Source organism: Dermochelys coriacea, chromosome 9 (genome assembly GCF_009764565.3).
Source record: "Dermochelys coriacea isolate rDerCor1 chromosome 9, rDerCor1.pri.v4, whole genome shotgun sequence".
Taxonomy (NCBI): domain Eukaryota; kingdom Metazoa; phylum Chordata; order Testudines; family Dermochelyidae; genus Dermochelys; species Dermochelys coriacea.
The window spans coordinates 4349716-4366961 of NC_050076.1; the positions used below are offsets into that span (position 1 = coordinate 4349716).

Below are 17246 nucleotides of genomic sequence, written 5' to 3' on the forward strand. Positions count from 1 at the left end.
GGGAGTAAAACTCACAGCCGCAGAGGGTGAGTGCTTTGGCTGGAGCTTGGCCGATCGACCGAGGCAGGACTGTCACCCTTCAGACACAGAAAATATTAATTATCCTCTGCAATGTCCTCATTCCTCCTCCCCCCGAGCCAAGAGGAAAGGAACCCTTCGCCGAGTAGAGTGTGGGGTTGTGTGAAAGAAAAGGGTGAGCTATGTGTACCTGCCCTGAGAAATCAAATAGGAACTTTGGAAAGGGTTTCCCTGGGGGTGCCCAGGAGAAATTCAAGGGAACAGTCTCTTATGAAATCAGCTGTTGCACATATTCCCTCACACCCACACTATACACCACCCCCTCACTCTCTCCTCCCTACAAATCTTTTTCTTCTTTCATATGGCTTCAAAACAGCACATCAGATGTCCAAGTCTAGGCTGACAACCCAGCTGGTGGCTTCAGCTGACGTAGAGTGGATGGCTTATTTGGGACCTTTGAGTGACGAGGTGTTCCACCGTTTGAAGCCCCTTCCTGCAGTCCCGATAGCATTGCATCTCGTTCCTCTCTTCTGGAGAAGGTAGGTGCAGCTGCTATGTGATGTGCAAATATGGTTCATAGTGTGACCATATTTTGACGAGGTCTGCATTTGGGATGTTGGCGTCCTTCACCTTGCTCACCATTGATCTTCCCAGGAAGGAGATAACAACCTACTTGTGTATCAGAGGGGTAGCCGTGTTAGTCTGTATCCACAAAAACAACAAGGAGTCCAGTGGCACCTTAAAGACTAACAGATTTATTTGGCCATAAGCTTTCGTGGGTAAAAAACCCACTTCTTCAGATGTATGGAGAATACCACTTACTTGTGGTATTCCCTATGCTAAGGCACAACCAGTGTAATCAAATCAGCAGCCGAACGATGCTCGGGGAAGTCCTGGATTGATCGGCAATGGAAATAGTTACACAAGAGCCCCTCTTTCTCTCTCTCACACACACACACACAGAGGTGGGAGAAGAGTTGGAAACAATCTTTTAAGTGAAATCAAAGCAAGATCAGCAGTTCTGGAGACCCTCGATTCTCCATTTATCCATGCAACATGCATCATCAGTGGATATTTCGCCCCCATACTACCCCCATCAGCGGGTCTCCCACCCTGTTGTGCAAGGGCTTCATCTAGGCGTGAGAGGAAGTCTAGGTGCCATGGTTCATTCAGATCGGGGTCTCTCAGCTGAGGCTTACAACATGGTGCTGGCTAGAGACAGAGGGGGATCGGTACCATGAATACTTAGCCATAGGGAACTGAAACCACCAACTCGTTTCACACAGACTAGCTCACTGAATAACTACGCAGCAGTGTGATCACTACTGACCCAGAGGCAGAGCACTGTAGGAGGCAGACACCAAACTGGGCTCCAGCTGCTTGGAAAACGGCGAATGATACTTAATCTAGAGCATTATTTAGAACTGGCACTAGCGCTGGCATCCTTCAGGTTGTGCTGACTATTCCATCTAGATGTGCCCCTTTAATAACATGGTACCCAAAGCTCAACCCAGGGACACATCCTGCCTATTTTCATACCCTGTGCTCTTTCAGTTGGATGCAGCATTCTTCTTCAAGGCATTATATAGGATTGCTGCAGCATTCCACCCCAGAAGTAGCTGCATTTATGGGGTTGGTAAAGTTCGCATTTCAGGCTTTTGTCCATTTCCCCTCTGACACTCCACGCTTGCACCCATGGCGGGAAAAACTCCCCATCAAAATTTGTAAAGGCACCACCTTATCCTCTCTTAAATTTTCCTTCAAAACCTCCTTCCACCAAGACGCCTATGGATCACTCCTGTCTGGCATTGGTTAAACGGGGCCGAACGCTGTGATTCCTGCTTTGCTGGTAAACTCTTGGTTTTATTATCCACTTATACTCTCAGCTTACTCCATCCCATTTGTCTGCTCTGGTCGCCTCATGCATCCCGTGTGGCAGGTTGATTGTGAGCTCTCTGGGTCTGGGACAGGGTCTTTTGTCTTTGTTACATGTGAAATGGAGCCCTGATTCATGAACAGGGTGCTTAGGTGTAACCGGAATACTAATGGGCACTGTACTGCACTAACTGCAGAAGAGGGCACTGACAACTTGGAGAGGATCCAGGAGAATGGGGATGAAAATGCTGATAACCCATTTCTCTTCCTTTTGCTCCCGTGTGGGAGAGTTTACATCCTTCACAGGCTGGGCCCAGCGATTCAGCAGGCACATCATGTGTTCTGCTCTGTCCCAGCTCAGTCATGAGAGCTAGAGAGATTGGGAAGAGCTCGAGAGTCCAGGGAAAGCTGTTAAGCAAGATGCCGCTTGGACGCATGCTGCACACAGATCTCATTCTCTCAGAGTACCAGCTGCCAAACGGCTCCCACTGTGATCACTGCGCATGATGCAGCAGTCTGATCCAGGAGGACAATTACAGCAGAGACAGGGCTGGGCTGAGCCGATGATTGAAACGGGAGGAGAGGACAAATGACTCACTCAAAAGGAGCTGGAGTTAGGTGGAAAACTCATGGCCTGAGAGTCAGTTTAATTTTCACCTTCAATGATGCGTACTTTAAAAAAAAAACACACAACTACAAAGGAGGGCTGATTTTTCCCTTGCCTCGCACCTCACATTGTCGTGTCTGATGCTCATGTCTGAGTGCCCTGGAGGGGGGTTGGAAGTGGGGTGGAGATGTCAGTTCAGTAACCTGGGGTTGCATCCCGCCTGGCAGGCACAGCCCACATGCAGAACGCCGCCCGGAGCTGCCTGGGGAGCGGAAGAGTATGCAAACAGCTACGCCCCTTGAACATACTTGTCACCTATCCCCCTCCATGCAGCTGGTCAATGCATGATGAGGTGCAGCCTCCACCTAATTAAACAGCCCCTTAGCTCGAGCCCCATGAGCTGAGTTGGCTGGCATAGGCCAGCCCCAGGTTTTTAATTGCCATGTAGACATACGTGAAGAATCAAGAAATGTGGGTTTTAAGCCCATCTCTGCCCTGACTCGCTGTGCGATCTGGGGCAAGTTGCGCCAGTTCCCCGTGCCTCAGTTTACCCATCTGTATTTACCAAGGATAAACACACCAACATTGTTTCTTGAAGCCCTTGGAGGTGTACAAATGGAGAGAACTAAATAATTGCTACTTATCAATATGCTTGTTAATTTCCCATCTGCTCTGCAAGCAACTGCCCATGTACAGGCGGGAGCTGGCTAAGCCTGCAGTGTGAAAAACCAACAGGCAGACACAGCCTGTTGACCGGTACCTCCATCGCCATGGTTACTAGGCTTAGGTGCCATTCACCTTATGTTCTGAAAATTGAAGAGCTGGGTGAGGCTCTATGAGGGGGAGCTATGTATGTCCATGGGGGGAGGCCAAAACCCAGCCCTGGAGCTCTGGGATGTGATACTTCAATACAGGAGCTTTTGGGGACCAGAGCTCCAGGGCCCAAAGATGGAGGACAATATCTGCCATTGGCTCCATGTTGGGTGCATTTCAGTACCTCGGGTAAGTTACTAGTCGAGTCCCAGCTGGGTAGACCCCGAGTGATAGCAAAATATTCCTGCCGAGGACATAAAATGGACGAAGCTGTGACAGGTTTGGCTCTGTCTCCCTCCTTTGCCCGAAATAACAGGATTGCGGCATTTGGGATACTCCCCCCTCAGGACCGTCAGCGCCTGCCCTGGCAATCCCGGCATGCATTCAGCCCTGTCATCACGCCTGGCTGGGCATCAGTGGTGGACAGTACCCCACCCTGAGAAAACATGGGGCATTCTTGGCACGTTGCCCCTCGAGGCAAGGTCATCAGAAACTATGAAGAATTCTTTGCCTGCCCTATTGGCCGTGGTATGCAGGGGAACATGATCCCTGTCGGAGCAGGAGCTGAACTCGGTGAGGGCTGATCATTGCACGAGCCCTTCTTGGCAGGGTCCAGATACACGAGGGAGTCATGGGGTGGCCACGAGTCTAGGTGCGCAGGCAGGACTCAGCCAAAACTCATGAGAAGAGATGCTGGGCTCCAACCGGGCATACTACAGGATCAGGACCTCTCCTGACATCCTGCACTCCCACAAATAGAAGAGACACCGCAGAGCCTGCCTGGAGGCCCCGCTCCAGCTCGGTTCTGCATAGGAATGATGGAACACAGACCCCCTCACCACTGCAAGCGTGCTTTGCCCACCAGTGGCGAGGGCACTGGGCTAAGGCAACATGGGGTCTGTTCCCCGCTCAGCCACAAACACCCCTGTGTGACACCCAGAAGGTCACATCCCCACTCCGGGCCTCAATTCCCTCTTTGCAGAGTGGGGACACAGTGACCCTTCCCTACCCATGAGGAGACGGTCACGAACATTGACAAGGTGTCCTGGTACCAAGACAATGGCTCTGCCCCCTCGGCATGGGTACCGGAGTAGAACGGGACGGTTCGCTCATGACACCCCTCACTGGTCTCTTCAGGGGTTTGCAGTTCCCCTCAGACCATGCAGATATGGGGGAGGCAAAGACACCACATCTCCACCCTTGCTCCGTGACTCCCTCAGCCAGTCCCATGAATGCGGATTGTCGCTGCGGTGGGGGCTCGCTGGGAAAGATAACACAGGCCCAGGTTGTAGTGAATCTCTGTGGTGAGGTTGGGGGACACACCGATGTGTGTTGCCCCATCCCTAGCCCCTCTCCCTACACAGGCCCCAGCTCCACAGCATCCTCCCTGGGGGCCCGAAGGAAGGGGGAATAATGCCACGGAACTGCTCGGGCCCTGCCTCCATGACACAACCTGGGGGCATGATCCCCAGGAGCAATGAGTTGTCTCTCTCAAGCAGTACAGCCAGCTGGGATGACCTGCTGCTTCGCTGGACCCTTTGGCTCCGATTCGGAGAAAAGCTCCCCAAAGCGGGGAAGGCCAGGGTGAGCCCCACAGTGAAAATGGCAGCTTCTTATTTTATACCCTGCTAGCGTATAGGAATTGCCACGCCACAGTCTGCCAATGGCCTAGGTAACCCACTCACTTGCTACAATACTGGCCAAAACCCAATGGATTCAGGGAAGCCCTAGCCCTCCTATTATGCAATTTGTGTAACCCACACACCTGGGTGTGGCGTTCTGTCCCATCTACTGGCACCGAGACATATGAGAGAGAGAGAGAAGATTAATGAGTCTGCTCTACAGCCTTAGCTAACAGCCAGTTAGCTTTTAGCTCATGCACTAAGCTCCAGAGGTCCCAGGTTTGATCCCGCCCACCGAAGACCGGGGTTTGTCGGTGTTACATTTGCACAACTCCCAATCTCCATGGCAGGAGTGTGGCTAGGAGTAAGAGCAGAGCATGCTCTGAAGTTTGGGGTTCTACCCCTAACTCTGTGTGACTTGCAAAAAGTCACCGATTCCCGTTGTGCCTCAATTTCCCCATAAGCAGGTGTTGTCTGACCATACCTAGTACTCCCTACCTTTGTAAAGCACTTGGATGAAGAGTGGTAGCTAGGTTTCCGTTATCCTCGTCTTCACGAGTGCAACATGCTCAAGAACCTTATGTGATCTCTAACCTCTTCTTAGCCTCCTGTCCACCCATCTTTCTGCCAAAAAGCAAAGCTGGGGCCAGAGGCGTCCAATACCCCGCATCTCCCCTTTCCAACTGAAACAACTCCCCCCCCTTCCCAGCACTGCCCCTTTGCAAATGCAAAACGCAGCACTCAGTGGTTCTTTGTTAGCTACATTCCTTGCACCACCAAAAGATACACAGGGCCTGTGACCAAAGAAAATAGCCTCACGGCTAACTGAGAAGGGAAAGAAGCATTACCCAATTTCATTGTAGCCAAGAGAACAACAAGAAGTAGCTTCCCTGCTTGTCACATTTCACTGAGCAGCAGCTCCCCCAGCACTGACCCCCATAGCAGCATCTTCAATACGCTCCGTCTCTGAGCTTTGCATTCTCATCTCAAACACAGCTAAAGGGTTTAGTCCTCGCCCAGCTGTCTGCTGCTCTGGTCCTTCTCCTCAGGAGTTAATAAACCAGCCAGCTGGGCAGATGATTTTTTTCTGCCTGTTCCTACTTCATGTTTAACAACTGTGCAACCTTGTAGCAATTGCCCAGCTATGTGGGGATCTAGGAATGCATGACCCGACACCCTGTTGTGTGCGTGACTTGGCCGTGGTCGTAGGGAAAGCCACAGGCAGGGCACAGCACGGTGCTAATGCGATGTCGGTGCGCCCACACATGGTGATGCAATGGAGCAGCGGCCGAGCGGCCTTGGTCTGGAGCTCAGCAACACTTGGTGTTTTCAGCTCCGAGAGGCTGGAGAGAGCCTTTTACCACCCTCTTCTCCCCATTACCTCAACCAGTTTCACGTTGCATATTGAATTCTTGAATTGAATTCTGGGTCTCCAAAAACCCCAAAGAAACTCAATGCAGAATTCACTGCTAAGCACCAACTGTGCCCCCTGATTTTGAATCAAACCACAAGACAGAGCATCTCACGTTTCAATCTGAAACCCTAAACTGGCCCAGGACAGCTCTACTTTAGCAAAGCTTTTGATACGGTCTCCCACAGGATTCTTGCCAGCAAGTTAAAGTAGTATGGGCTGGATGAATGGACTATAAGGTGGATAGAAAGCTGGCTAGATCATTGGGCTCAATGAGTAGTGATCAACGGCTCGAAGTCTAGTTGGCAACCAGCATCAAGTGGAGTGCCCCAGGGGTCGGTCCCGGGGCCGGTTTTGTTCACCATCTTCATTAATGATCTGGATGATGGGATGGATTGCACTGTCAGCAAGTTCGCAGATGACACTAAGATTGGCGGGAGAGGTAGATACGCTGGAGGGTAGAGATAGGGTCTAAAGTGACATAGACAAATTGGAGGACTGGGCCAAAAGAAATCTGATGAAGTTCAACAAGGACAAGTGCAGAGTCCTGCACTTAGGACGGAAGAATCCCATGCACTGCTATAGGCTGGGGATCGAATTGCTAAGTGGCAGTTCTGCAGAAAAGGACCTGGGGATTACAGTGGACGAGAAGCTGGATATGAGTCAGCAGTGTGCCCTTGTTGCCAAGAAGGCTCACGGCATTTTGGGCTGCATTACAAGGAGCACTGCCAGCAGATCGAGGGAAGTGGCACTGGTGAGGCCACTCTATTTGGCACTGGTGAGGCCACATCTGGAGTATTGTGTCCAGTTTTGGGCCCCCCACTACTGAAAGGATGTGGAAAAATTGGAGAGGGTCCAGTGGAGGGCAACAAAAATGATTAGGGGGCTGGAGCACATGACTTCTGAAGCGAGGTTGAGGGAACTGCGTGTATTTAGGCTGCAGAAGAGAAGAGTGAGGGGGAATTTGATAGCAGCCTTCAACTACCTGAAGTGTGTGTGTGTGGGGGGAGGGTTCCAAAGAGGATGGAGCTTGGCTGTTCTCAGTGGTGGCAGATGACAGAACAAGGAGTAATGGTCTCAGGTTGCAGTGGGGGAGGTCTAGGTTGGATATTAGGAAACACTATTTCACTAGGAGGGTGGTGAAGCACTGGAATGGGTTATCTAGGGAGGTGGTGGAATCTCCATCCTTAGAGGTTTTTAAGGCCCGGCTTGACAAAGCCCTGGCTGGGATGATTTAGTTGGTGTTGGTCCTGCTTTGAGCAGGGGGTTGGACTAGATGACCTCCTGAGGTCTCTTTCAATCCTAATTTTCTATGATTCTATGAAGGCTCAGGAGGGAGATGGTCTCTTCTTGGGACATTCATTGTATCCACAGTTCCAGCCTGAATCTCAGCTAAGAACCAGATTGTAATTCCCTTAAGTCAAACCAGGACAGAGCATTGTTCAGGGTGAAGTTCTGGCTTCTTTGAAGGGAGTTTTGCCTTTGGCTTTAATTGGGCCAGGATTTCACCCTAGCTCCCTGAGAGTTTACTATTCAAACTCAGGCCTTGTCTACATAGGAAATTTGGGCTGATTTAACCTAAGGCATGAATTTAAACAGATTTAGTTCAAATGCTGCAAACCCATGCTTGGACACTCATCTCGGTTTCAGAAGGGCTTATATGAGTGTAGTTTAAATTGATTGGGAACAGGATTAAGCTAAATTAAAGTGAAATAAGAGTGTCCACGCGAGGGGGTGGGGGGTTGCATTGGTTTAAATTGGATTTCAGTTAAACGGATGCAACTTTCCCATGTAGAGCAGGCCTCTGAAATGTGCAGCTGCAGAATCTAATAGCTCCTGCTCAGCCCCATATTTACAGCCCTTTTTCCTGCAAATAAAAGAACCCTAGAACTGGGGATTCTGACTGGCGGCTGTGCAGTCTTCTTTCATGTCCTCCTGTTCCGGATGTTCTTCTTTCGCCCTCAGCTTTCAGCACAAATGTCCTCTGGTCCAGCCTAACTTTAAACAGCCAAAAGATGGAGGGTTAGGACCAAAGCAAGCCACCAGATACAAGTGTGATCTCATCAATCAAACATGAAACCATGGCAAAAAGGTAAAGTTTTTTCACTAACCCAAAGCATATCTGCTCCGCTCCGCCACCTAGTGGCACTGATTGGTGCATGTTGTAAAAGTTCTGTAGGAAAATACGGGTTACACGTATTACTTGAAGTACTGTTGATTTGGAATCAAAAGCCAAAGAGCAGACTTCTCTCACCCACCACAACTTTACAGAGCTGTATAAACCCCAGGGAAGTCCCAGAAGTGGTGCAGTGGCAGAGAATATGCCAATCCCCAAATGCTCTGCTAAATTCCACAGTCAATCCTTGGGTATAAATTACAGCTAAGTAAACTTGCATAATGACAGGTTTCAGAGTAGCAGCCGTGTTAGTCTGTATTCGCAAAAAGAAAAGGAGTACTTGTGGCACCTTAGAGACTAACAAATTAATTAGAGCATAAGCTTTCGTGAGCTATAGCTCACTAAGTGAGCTGTAGCTCACGAAAGCTTATGCTCTAATAAATTTGTTAGTCTCTAAGGTGCCACAAGTACTCCTTTTCTTTTAGCTAAGTAAACAGGAGTGATGACACATTAAAGATGTGGAGAGAGAGAATATTTTACTCCTTTATTCTGTCCCTTCTTTGCATTTTAACATTTCTCCTCTTGCCTTATGGCCCTGGATGCAGTGCCTTGCACAGATCAACAGAGTCTGACAGTAAACAGCTTCCAGCATTTCAGGTGTATTTGTTTTCTTTGAGAGACTCCTGCTAAATTAGTAGCTTTAACAACACTTGTGTAAACTGCACAGCAAAATATACAGGGTCTGAGTCGGATCCCATCTATGCTAGTGTGTATCAGGCATAAGTCCACTGGCTAAATCTTCCTGCTGCATTCTGATAGAGTTTTGCCATTGACTTCAATGGACTGAGCTCTAACGAAGTTCAAATGAATAATGCCTAGGAGGCACCTGGCTGTCTCCTTAGAGCAGCTAATCTTAGTGGTAGAGCAGCTAAAATATTGGCAAAGCTAGTTCGGCAGGGGACCAGGGAAGGGATGAAACCTGCCTGTTGTTTTCCTTGGAGTTATCCATGCACCCTGCTGTATGCTCCCTGCTTCTCATAGTTTGAGTGTCTGGACAGGAGATGCCGCTGCTGAAGCAGCCGGAAAAAGGGTTTTGCAAGCATTTCAGGCCAGCACAGTTCGAGTGGGGATTAGACCACAGACAGAGACAAGCCCAGTGGAATCCACCTGAGATGAAAGCTGATTTTGACCCGAGGAAAAGTGCTTGTGTAACCCCTCACAGTCTGAAAGGGCTGCCAGATGAGAGCAATGATGGAACACACACTGCTTAGGTCTCAGGCCTTCTGATCCCACCTCAGATTGGAGGCATGGTTAAAAGCCTATGCAGTCAGCTCTCAGCTAACTCTGCTTCCTCCATACACTGACCTTTAGCAGCCTCGTTTGGCCATATCCTCAGCTGGTGCACGCCAGCCAGGTTCCATTGACGTCAGTGCCAATTTGCACCAGTTGAGGATCCGGCCCACTGTCTGCTTTAAATGTATTCCAAAAGAAACAGAGTTACAGGAAGTCAGCCAAATTCATTTCCTTCATTGCCCCAAGGGAGCGAATTCGAAGGCTGGCGGTTATTTTAATTGAGCCTCAGTTACACTATTTCTAACAACAACATTAGCTTGTATTTATTATAGCACCTTTCAACCACATCGATCACTAACGTACATAGAGACGCACCTATAAAGCACTTTGCACAATGCCAAAATGCAGCCACCTCTGGGCTGCAGTAGTGCACAGCAACATGGCCGCAGACATGAGTCGACAGAGAGGACCCAGCCAGTGAACTTCTGCACCATAAGCACAGGCTTCTGCCACTTGAGTTGGGAGAAAACGCGGTCAGCAAGCTCCTATCCTCACAGAGGGTGACCATGGTGTGGTCACAGCCACATGAACATGGAAGACCAGAACCCAGACAATGGAGGGGGCCATTATTACACTGTAACTCTGCACCCGTCATTCGAGGAGAAGCGTAGTGAGGAACACGGCCATCCTGGAGAAGAGGCCAGATATGACTGGCCTCTCTGGAAGGAGCAGCAGCCAGCACAGGGGAACCGTAGTGCAACAAACCCAGCCCCCCTCCCACTTCACTGTCCCCCTGTGTGACACGTCACAGCCACGCAGAACTTCACCGCAACAGCTGGGACCAAACCCAGAGCCACGTGCTCCAGTGACACAAGCCCTTCCTACCAGGGCCAAGCCAGAATCGCCAGCAGCGCTAGCAGGATTGGAGTGGTGAGGGAAGCGGTTTCATTCCCTCCTCCCCCTTGCACACAGAGCCATGCACCAGCTCAGCCTGCACAGATAATGGTGCTGAACACAGAGTCCCTCTCTTTGCAGTGAATCGGGAGCCGTGCCCCTTTGTCCTTAGTGCCGGCCCCTCTAGCTACCATGCCAGGACACAGGGAATGTCATCTGAGCTACGGACCCTTCTGAGGGTGTCTGCCTGCCAAGGGACTTGCTGGCTCTCAGCTGGGTGGAGATCAGCAACAGACCCTGCAAAAGAAAGGAGCACAGCAGGTCTACGGAGCTGTAAAGAATCACTGGAGGGCAGCCTGGCATGCTATGGCTAGCCACAGCTAGGCCCCAGTGCCGGGAAACAGGCAGTGACTGGTAGCTGTGGATGCTGCCATTGAACAATGATGGAGGATTTGGAGATTTGCTGCACCGAAAAGCTGAGTGGTCCAGCGATCAGAGAGCACTTCCAGTCAGGGTTAGGATGCGCAGTGCCCCAACCCAGGTTATTCAACGGGCTGGGGACACCGGGAAAGCAGTAATGCTGGAAAAAACCCTCCTGGTGTAAATCAGAAAGGCTGCACTGGACTCAATAGAGTAATGCTGATTTACACCAGCAGAGGCTTTTGGGCACATTTTCTAGACTCAGAACAGGAACTCATCACAGATGGCCCCATGCCGTAATTGCTGGACAGGGCTCCCTTTAATCAGTCCAACTGCAATGGAAACCGAGTGAATCAAAGCCACCATCCCAGCCCAAACTCTGCATCAAAGACCTGAACTCTGGCCTTTGCAAAAACAAACACGAAACAGAGCCAGTGAAGAAAAACAAGGCGCAAGGCAAGGAGCCATTAGAACAAATAAAACAGAGGCTGTTAAATGCCTGGTATGCACAATGTGTTGGAACTTGCTGCCGTCAGCAGTGTGAGCAGACATTCACATGCAACCATTCATAAGACACATGGTAATTACCTGCTGCAGAGGCTGTATTGTGATGAGATCTTGAAGCAGAGCATGATATCTCTAGCAACAGAATATAATGACAGTAGAAGATGCAGGCTTTAACCCCCACAAAGCTCAGGAAACGTGCTGGAGGGGGTGCTCTGCTGGGAGGCTGCAGGGAGCTCTCCCATTGTTAGTTATACTCATTTAACGGGGAGCCAAATGATCATTTAATGTGAGATTATGGCAGCTTTGTTCCCAGCAGGACTCTGACCTTTCCCCCCTTAGCTCAAGGAGAAAAGCTTGGAGCATTGTATAACTCTCTCCCAGTTGGCACCATCCAATAGGCCACCTGAGTTCAGTGCAGCCAACCCGTATTGGATTGACAGCTTGGGGGTAAAAACAAGAGATCAATTCGAAAGTGGAACGACGGGGGAGTCCAGCGACACTCCGGCAGAGTTCAGATGTGGATCCAAACTTCATGGCTCGGGCCCGTCTCCATAAGGGGTTTGACTTTCAGAATACTGGACCTGAACACCTTGCCTCTAAGTTACAGTCAATCTCAGCAGCTCCACCAATTCTGTGCTGGTGGAGGGTAGTGCCATACCCAGCTGTACGTGTCTCTGAACCAGGGATGCCTCCTCCTGGTCGTTAGGTTGTGGGACCTCCCTGTACTACCAGTATAAGCTGAAGACTTGGGCATGCTGTTCACTGCCTCTGGGTCTGGCTACTCTGTTCTGTGTAGGGTCGTATACTGTCCTTATCGCTGCAGTATCTGAGCCCCTTCCAGGCATGCATGAAGTGATGTGACTAACATCCGTCACCTGGGGTTCATTCTCTCTCAGCCTCTCCCCAACTTCTGTCTTTGGGGTGTGGAGGGGGGAGCAACAGGAGAGCTGGACCTCCCCTCCCCCCCACATTCCTAGGACGAGGCTTCATGGGATCGGATTGCCTGCCTCCTTCCCCTCCGCTCATCTGGTAACAGTATCATCACAAAGGTTCCATCAAGTCCTACTGCTGCAATGTTTGTTCATCCCACCCACCATGTGCTGTGCCGGGATGGATCTCCTTAGCTCACTGCCCTGGAGAGATCCCAGAACATCTCGGGGACGCAGGAAATGACAGGGACACAACAGCTTTCAGCTCAGCAAAGGGGCCTCAGTTTCCCCCCAGCCCTGCCTCTGGCTGCCATTGGTACTCACTTGTCCAGAGACCTCTCAGGAAAGGTGAACTGGCCAAGGCAGATACGATCGATGTAGCTCAAGGGGATCCACTGCACCTGGACGCAGCTGAGCATTATGAAGTCATATTTGCAGACCAGGAGGGTGGTGTCTGTGATCACCACGACACGCTCCTTCTCGTTGTTCCAATGATCTATCCTGGGGACAAAACAGAGTTCAGACAGCGACCCTCCAAGCCACTGAGGGAGGAGAGAGGGTTGTGCTGATTACTGAAGATCAGAGCAGGAATCCAACCTTGGTTTGCATAAATAACCAGCACTGCAATTTGAAATGGCCCAGATATGTCTACACCAGTGCCTAAGGATAGATGGGTCCCTAGGTTTTTGGAGCAATTTCTATAGACCCCTGTTGGTTTAATCCCTATTCAGTTCTGTAGGACTTTCCCATGTGGGAAAATAGAAAGCTGTTTTTTTCTAATTTGAAATAATAATTAAAATAAAAAGAACATTCTGCTCCCTGGCTTGGAAACTCCAGGGATCAGCTTGGGGCACGTTTGCTATCGTTACATCTCTTGAGCGTATTGTTCACTCACTTTTACACGAGGAATGCATTTTGCATCCACTAAGTGGCAGAGCAGAGAGATGTTTCCCCCTCTCCTTTAAAGCCCCTCCGAAAAGAGACTCTCCTGCTGATAAGAGCTCATTTTAATTCATTAGCCTCTTACTCCGCCTTCTCATGGTCTCGGTAAGTATATCTATAGCCAGTGGGGAGCCGGGGCCGGTTCGCACCGGCCGCTCGTTACGTTTTGAAGCCGGTTTAGAACCGGTTGTTACCCCGCTTCCCTGCAGGCTTTGCTGGGCTCCGGCCGGGAAGTGATGTGATTCCTCCGCCGGCCGCCGGGGGCGCTGCGCTGCGCTGCGCTGCGGGAGCCACCTGGGCGGCCGCCGGGCCCGGGCCACGAGCCCTGGTGCTGCGGCTCCCCTGGCCCCGGGGCGCCCGCTGCTGCCTGGTGGGTCCCCGGCTGCTCCGAGCCGCTCTCCCCGTGAGCACCCAGCACCCTGCCCGCAGCCAGCCCCTGCCCTGCCTCCAGCCACCCCCTGCCCTGCCCCCAGCCACCCCCCGCACCCCCTGCCCGCAGCCAGCCCGTCTCCCGCCGTCCCTGCCACATGCACCCCCTGCCTTGCCCGCAGCCAGCCACCCCCGCGCCCCCTGCCCGCAGCCAGCCCCTACCCTGCCTCAGCCAGCCCCTGCTACACGCACCCCCTGTCCTGCCCGCAGCCAGCCACCCCCGCACCCCCTGCCCTGCCCCCAGCCAGCCCCTACCTCCAGCCACCCCCTGCCCTGCCCCCAGCCAGCCACCCCCGCACCCCCTGCCCTGCCTCCAGCCACCCCCGCCTGCAGCCAGCCACCCCCGCACCCCCTGCCCTGCCGCCAGCCACCCCCGCACCCCCTGCCCTGCCTCCAGCCACCCCCTGCCCTGCCTCCAGCCAGCCACCCCCGCACCCCCTGCCCTGCCTCCAGCCACCCTCTGCCCTGCCTCCAGCCACCCCCGCACCCCCTGCCCTGCCTGCAGCCAGCCCCCCCGCACCCCCTGCCCTGCCTCCAGCCACCCCCACACCCCCGCCTGCAGCCAGCCACCCCCGCACCCCCTGCCCTGCCTCCAGCCAGCCACCCCCTGCCCTGCCTCCAGCCAGCCACCCCCGCACCCCCGCCTGCAGCCAGCCACCCCCGCACCCCCTGCCCTGCCCCCAGCCACCCCCGCAGCCCCTGCCCTGCCTTCAGCCAGCCACCCCCGCAGCCCCTGCCCTGCCTTCAGCCACCCCTGCACCCCCTGCCTGCAGCCAGCCACCCCGCACCCCCTGCCCTGCCTCCAGCCACCCCCTGCCCTGTCCACAGCCAGCCCCTGCCACACGCACCCCCTGCCCTGCCCCCAGCCAGCCCCTGTTTCCAGCCACCCCCCGCACACCCTGCCCGCAGCCAGCCCGTCTCCCGCCATCCCTGCCACACGCACCCCCTGCCTTGCCCGCAGCCAGCCACCCCCGCGCCCCCGCCTGCAGCCAGCCACCCCCGCATCCCCTGCCCTGCCTTCAGCCACCCCGCACCCCCTGCCCTGCCCTGCCCCCAGCCAGCCCCTGCCTCCAGCCACCCCCTGCCGCACCCCCAGCACCAGCCCATCTCCAGCCATCCCCTGCACCTCCTGCCCGCAACCTGCCCCGACGCACACACCCCCTGCTCTGCCTGCAGCCAGCCTGTCTCCAACCACCCCCTGCCTTCAGCTACCCCCTGCACTGTCTCCAGACACCCCCGCACCCGTTGCCCGCAGCCAGCCCCTGCCGCACCCCTACGCTGCCTCCAGCCACCCCCGCACCCTCTTCCTGCTGCCAGCCCCTGATGCACCCCCTGCCTGCAGCCAGCCCCTGACGCACCCCCTGCCTGCAGCCAGCCACTCCCTGCCCTACCTGCAGCCACCCCCACATCCTTGCCTGCAGCCAGCCCGACGCATCCCCTGCCTGCAGCCAGCCTGGCTCCAGCCACTCCCTGCCCTACCTGCAGCCACCCCCGCACCCTCTGCATGCAGCCAGTCTGTCTCCAGCCACCCCTGCACCTCCTGCCCGCAGCCAGCCCCGCCGCATCTCCTGCTTGCGGCCAGCCCCTGCCTCCAGCCACCCCCGCACCCCCTGCCTGCAGCCAGTCCCTGTCTTCAGCCACCCCCTGCCCGCATCCAGCCCCCCCTGCACCTGCCTGCAGCCAGCCCCTGCCGCACCCCCTGCCCTGCCCGCACCAGCCCCTGCCTCCAGCCACCCCCTCCCCTGCCCGCAGCCAAGCCCTGCCGCACTCCCTGCCCTGCCCTGCTCTGTCTCCAGCCAACCCCACACCCTCCTGTCTCCAGCCAGCTCCACATCCCCTGCCCTGCCCACAGCCAGCACTGCACCCCCTGCCTCCAGCTAGCCTTGCCCCACGCCACTGTCTGCAGCTGGCCCCACGTCCACTGGTGCCCTGCAGTTCCCAGGGCAGTAACCCTGCACACCTGCTTCAATGAGGGGGGCAGGGAGCAGCTGGGACCCACACATGTGCACACCCTAGGGTGACCAGACAGGAAGTGTGAAAAATCAGGATGGGGGTGGGGGGGTAATAGGAGCCTATATAAGAAAAGGACCCCAAAATCGGGACTGTCCCTATAAAATCGGGACATCTGGTCACCCCAGCAGAGCCCCAGGGAGTGGCGGGGACCCACACATGTGAAACGAAGCTCATCTCTAGTTCAGGCCCATCTTTTAAAAAAAGAACTTCAGGCAGGGTTAACATACATCCATATTTTCCCAGACGGTGATTTAAGAACCAAAAAGCCTGACCTGTCCAGGGGACCATCAGCCTCCGGTTTTACCACTCGCTGCCACTCCGTGGCTCACTGCTGTCCTCATCTACCCCCTCCTCCAAGGGCAAACTACAGTCTGGCTTTAGGCCACTTTCCTCATTGGCAAGTAGGTGTAAAGCGGGGGGGGCCCACCCGCTACCCTGGGCCCCGACCCAGGGACCCTCTGGTGGCAGCCACTTAGTGCCCTCCTCCGACTCTCCTCTACTGCCTGCTTCCCTGGGCCGCTTCCCCGTAAGCCCCAGCAACTTCTCGGCCCCTTTGTGTCGGGACCCCAGTCTGGCAGTCGTAAGCCTAGAGCCCCCGCCCCCGCCCCCGCCCCCGCCCCTGCCCCTGCCCCTGCCCCTGCCCCTGCCCCTGCCCCAGGTGCTTCTCCCTTTGCCCTCCAGGGAGAGACTGAGCTCCTCGCTGCCCTGCAGCCTTCTTATAGGACCCAGCCTGGCCCTAATTGGCTGCTTTCAAGCCTCCACTTGACTGCCTCCCAAAAAGCCCTTCCATGATTAGAGCTGGCTTGCTCTAACCCCTTCCAGGCCAGACTGGAGCAGCTCTGAAAAACTGGCAGCTGTCTTCTTTTGTTTTCCCCTGTAGACTTCCTTCCCCTGGGATCTTACCTGCCAACTCCCTGAGTTTGCTAAAGTCTGCCTTCTTGAAATCCATTGTCTTTATTTTGCTGTTCTCCCTCCTACCATTCCTTAGAACCATGAACTCTGTCATTTCACGATCACCTTCACCCCAGCTGCCTTCCACTTTCAAATTCTCAACCAGTTCCTCCCTGTTCGTCAAAATCACGTCTAGAACAGCCTCCCTGCAGTAGCTGTCTCCACCTTCTAAAATAAAAAATTGTCTCCAATACATTCCACGGATGTATTGCAGAATCTGTGCCCTTATTTTCCCAGCAGACGTCTGCGTTGTTGAAGTCCCCCATCACCACCAAGCCCTGTGCTTTGGATGATTTTGTTAGTGATGAAGATGATTGTAGTTTGGATGATTTTGCAGCAGATTCTCTTTCTAGTATAGAACAAAGATGAGCTTTAAAAAAAATCCCATTAAGGGATGTCACTGAAG

The 17246-nt window shown here is 53.7% G+C and overlaps 1 protein-coding gene across 3 annotated transcripts in view; it reads right to left on the minus strand.

The window, feature by feature from the left end:
* The window catches only part of TPRG1 (tumor protein p63 regulated 1), a 113294-nt gene that overhangs the window by 27153 nt on the left and 68895 nt on the right, over positions 1–17246 (minus strand). For all 3 annotated transcript variants that reach the window (XM_043492530.1, XM_038416555.2, XM_043492529.1), the window contains exon 4: positions 12830–13006. In XM_043492530.1, coding sequence (XP_043348465.1) covers positions 12830–13006 — 177 coding nt within the window. The remainder of the gene's footprint in view (positions 1–12829; positions 13007–17246) is intronic.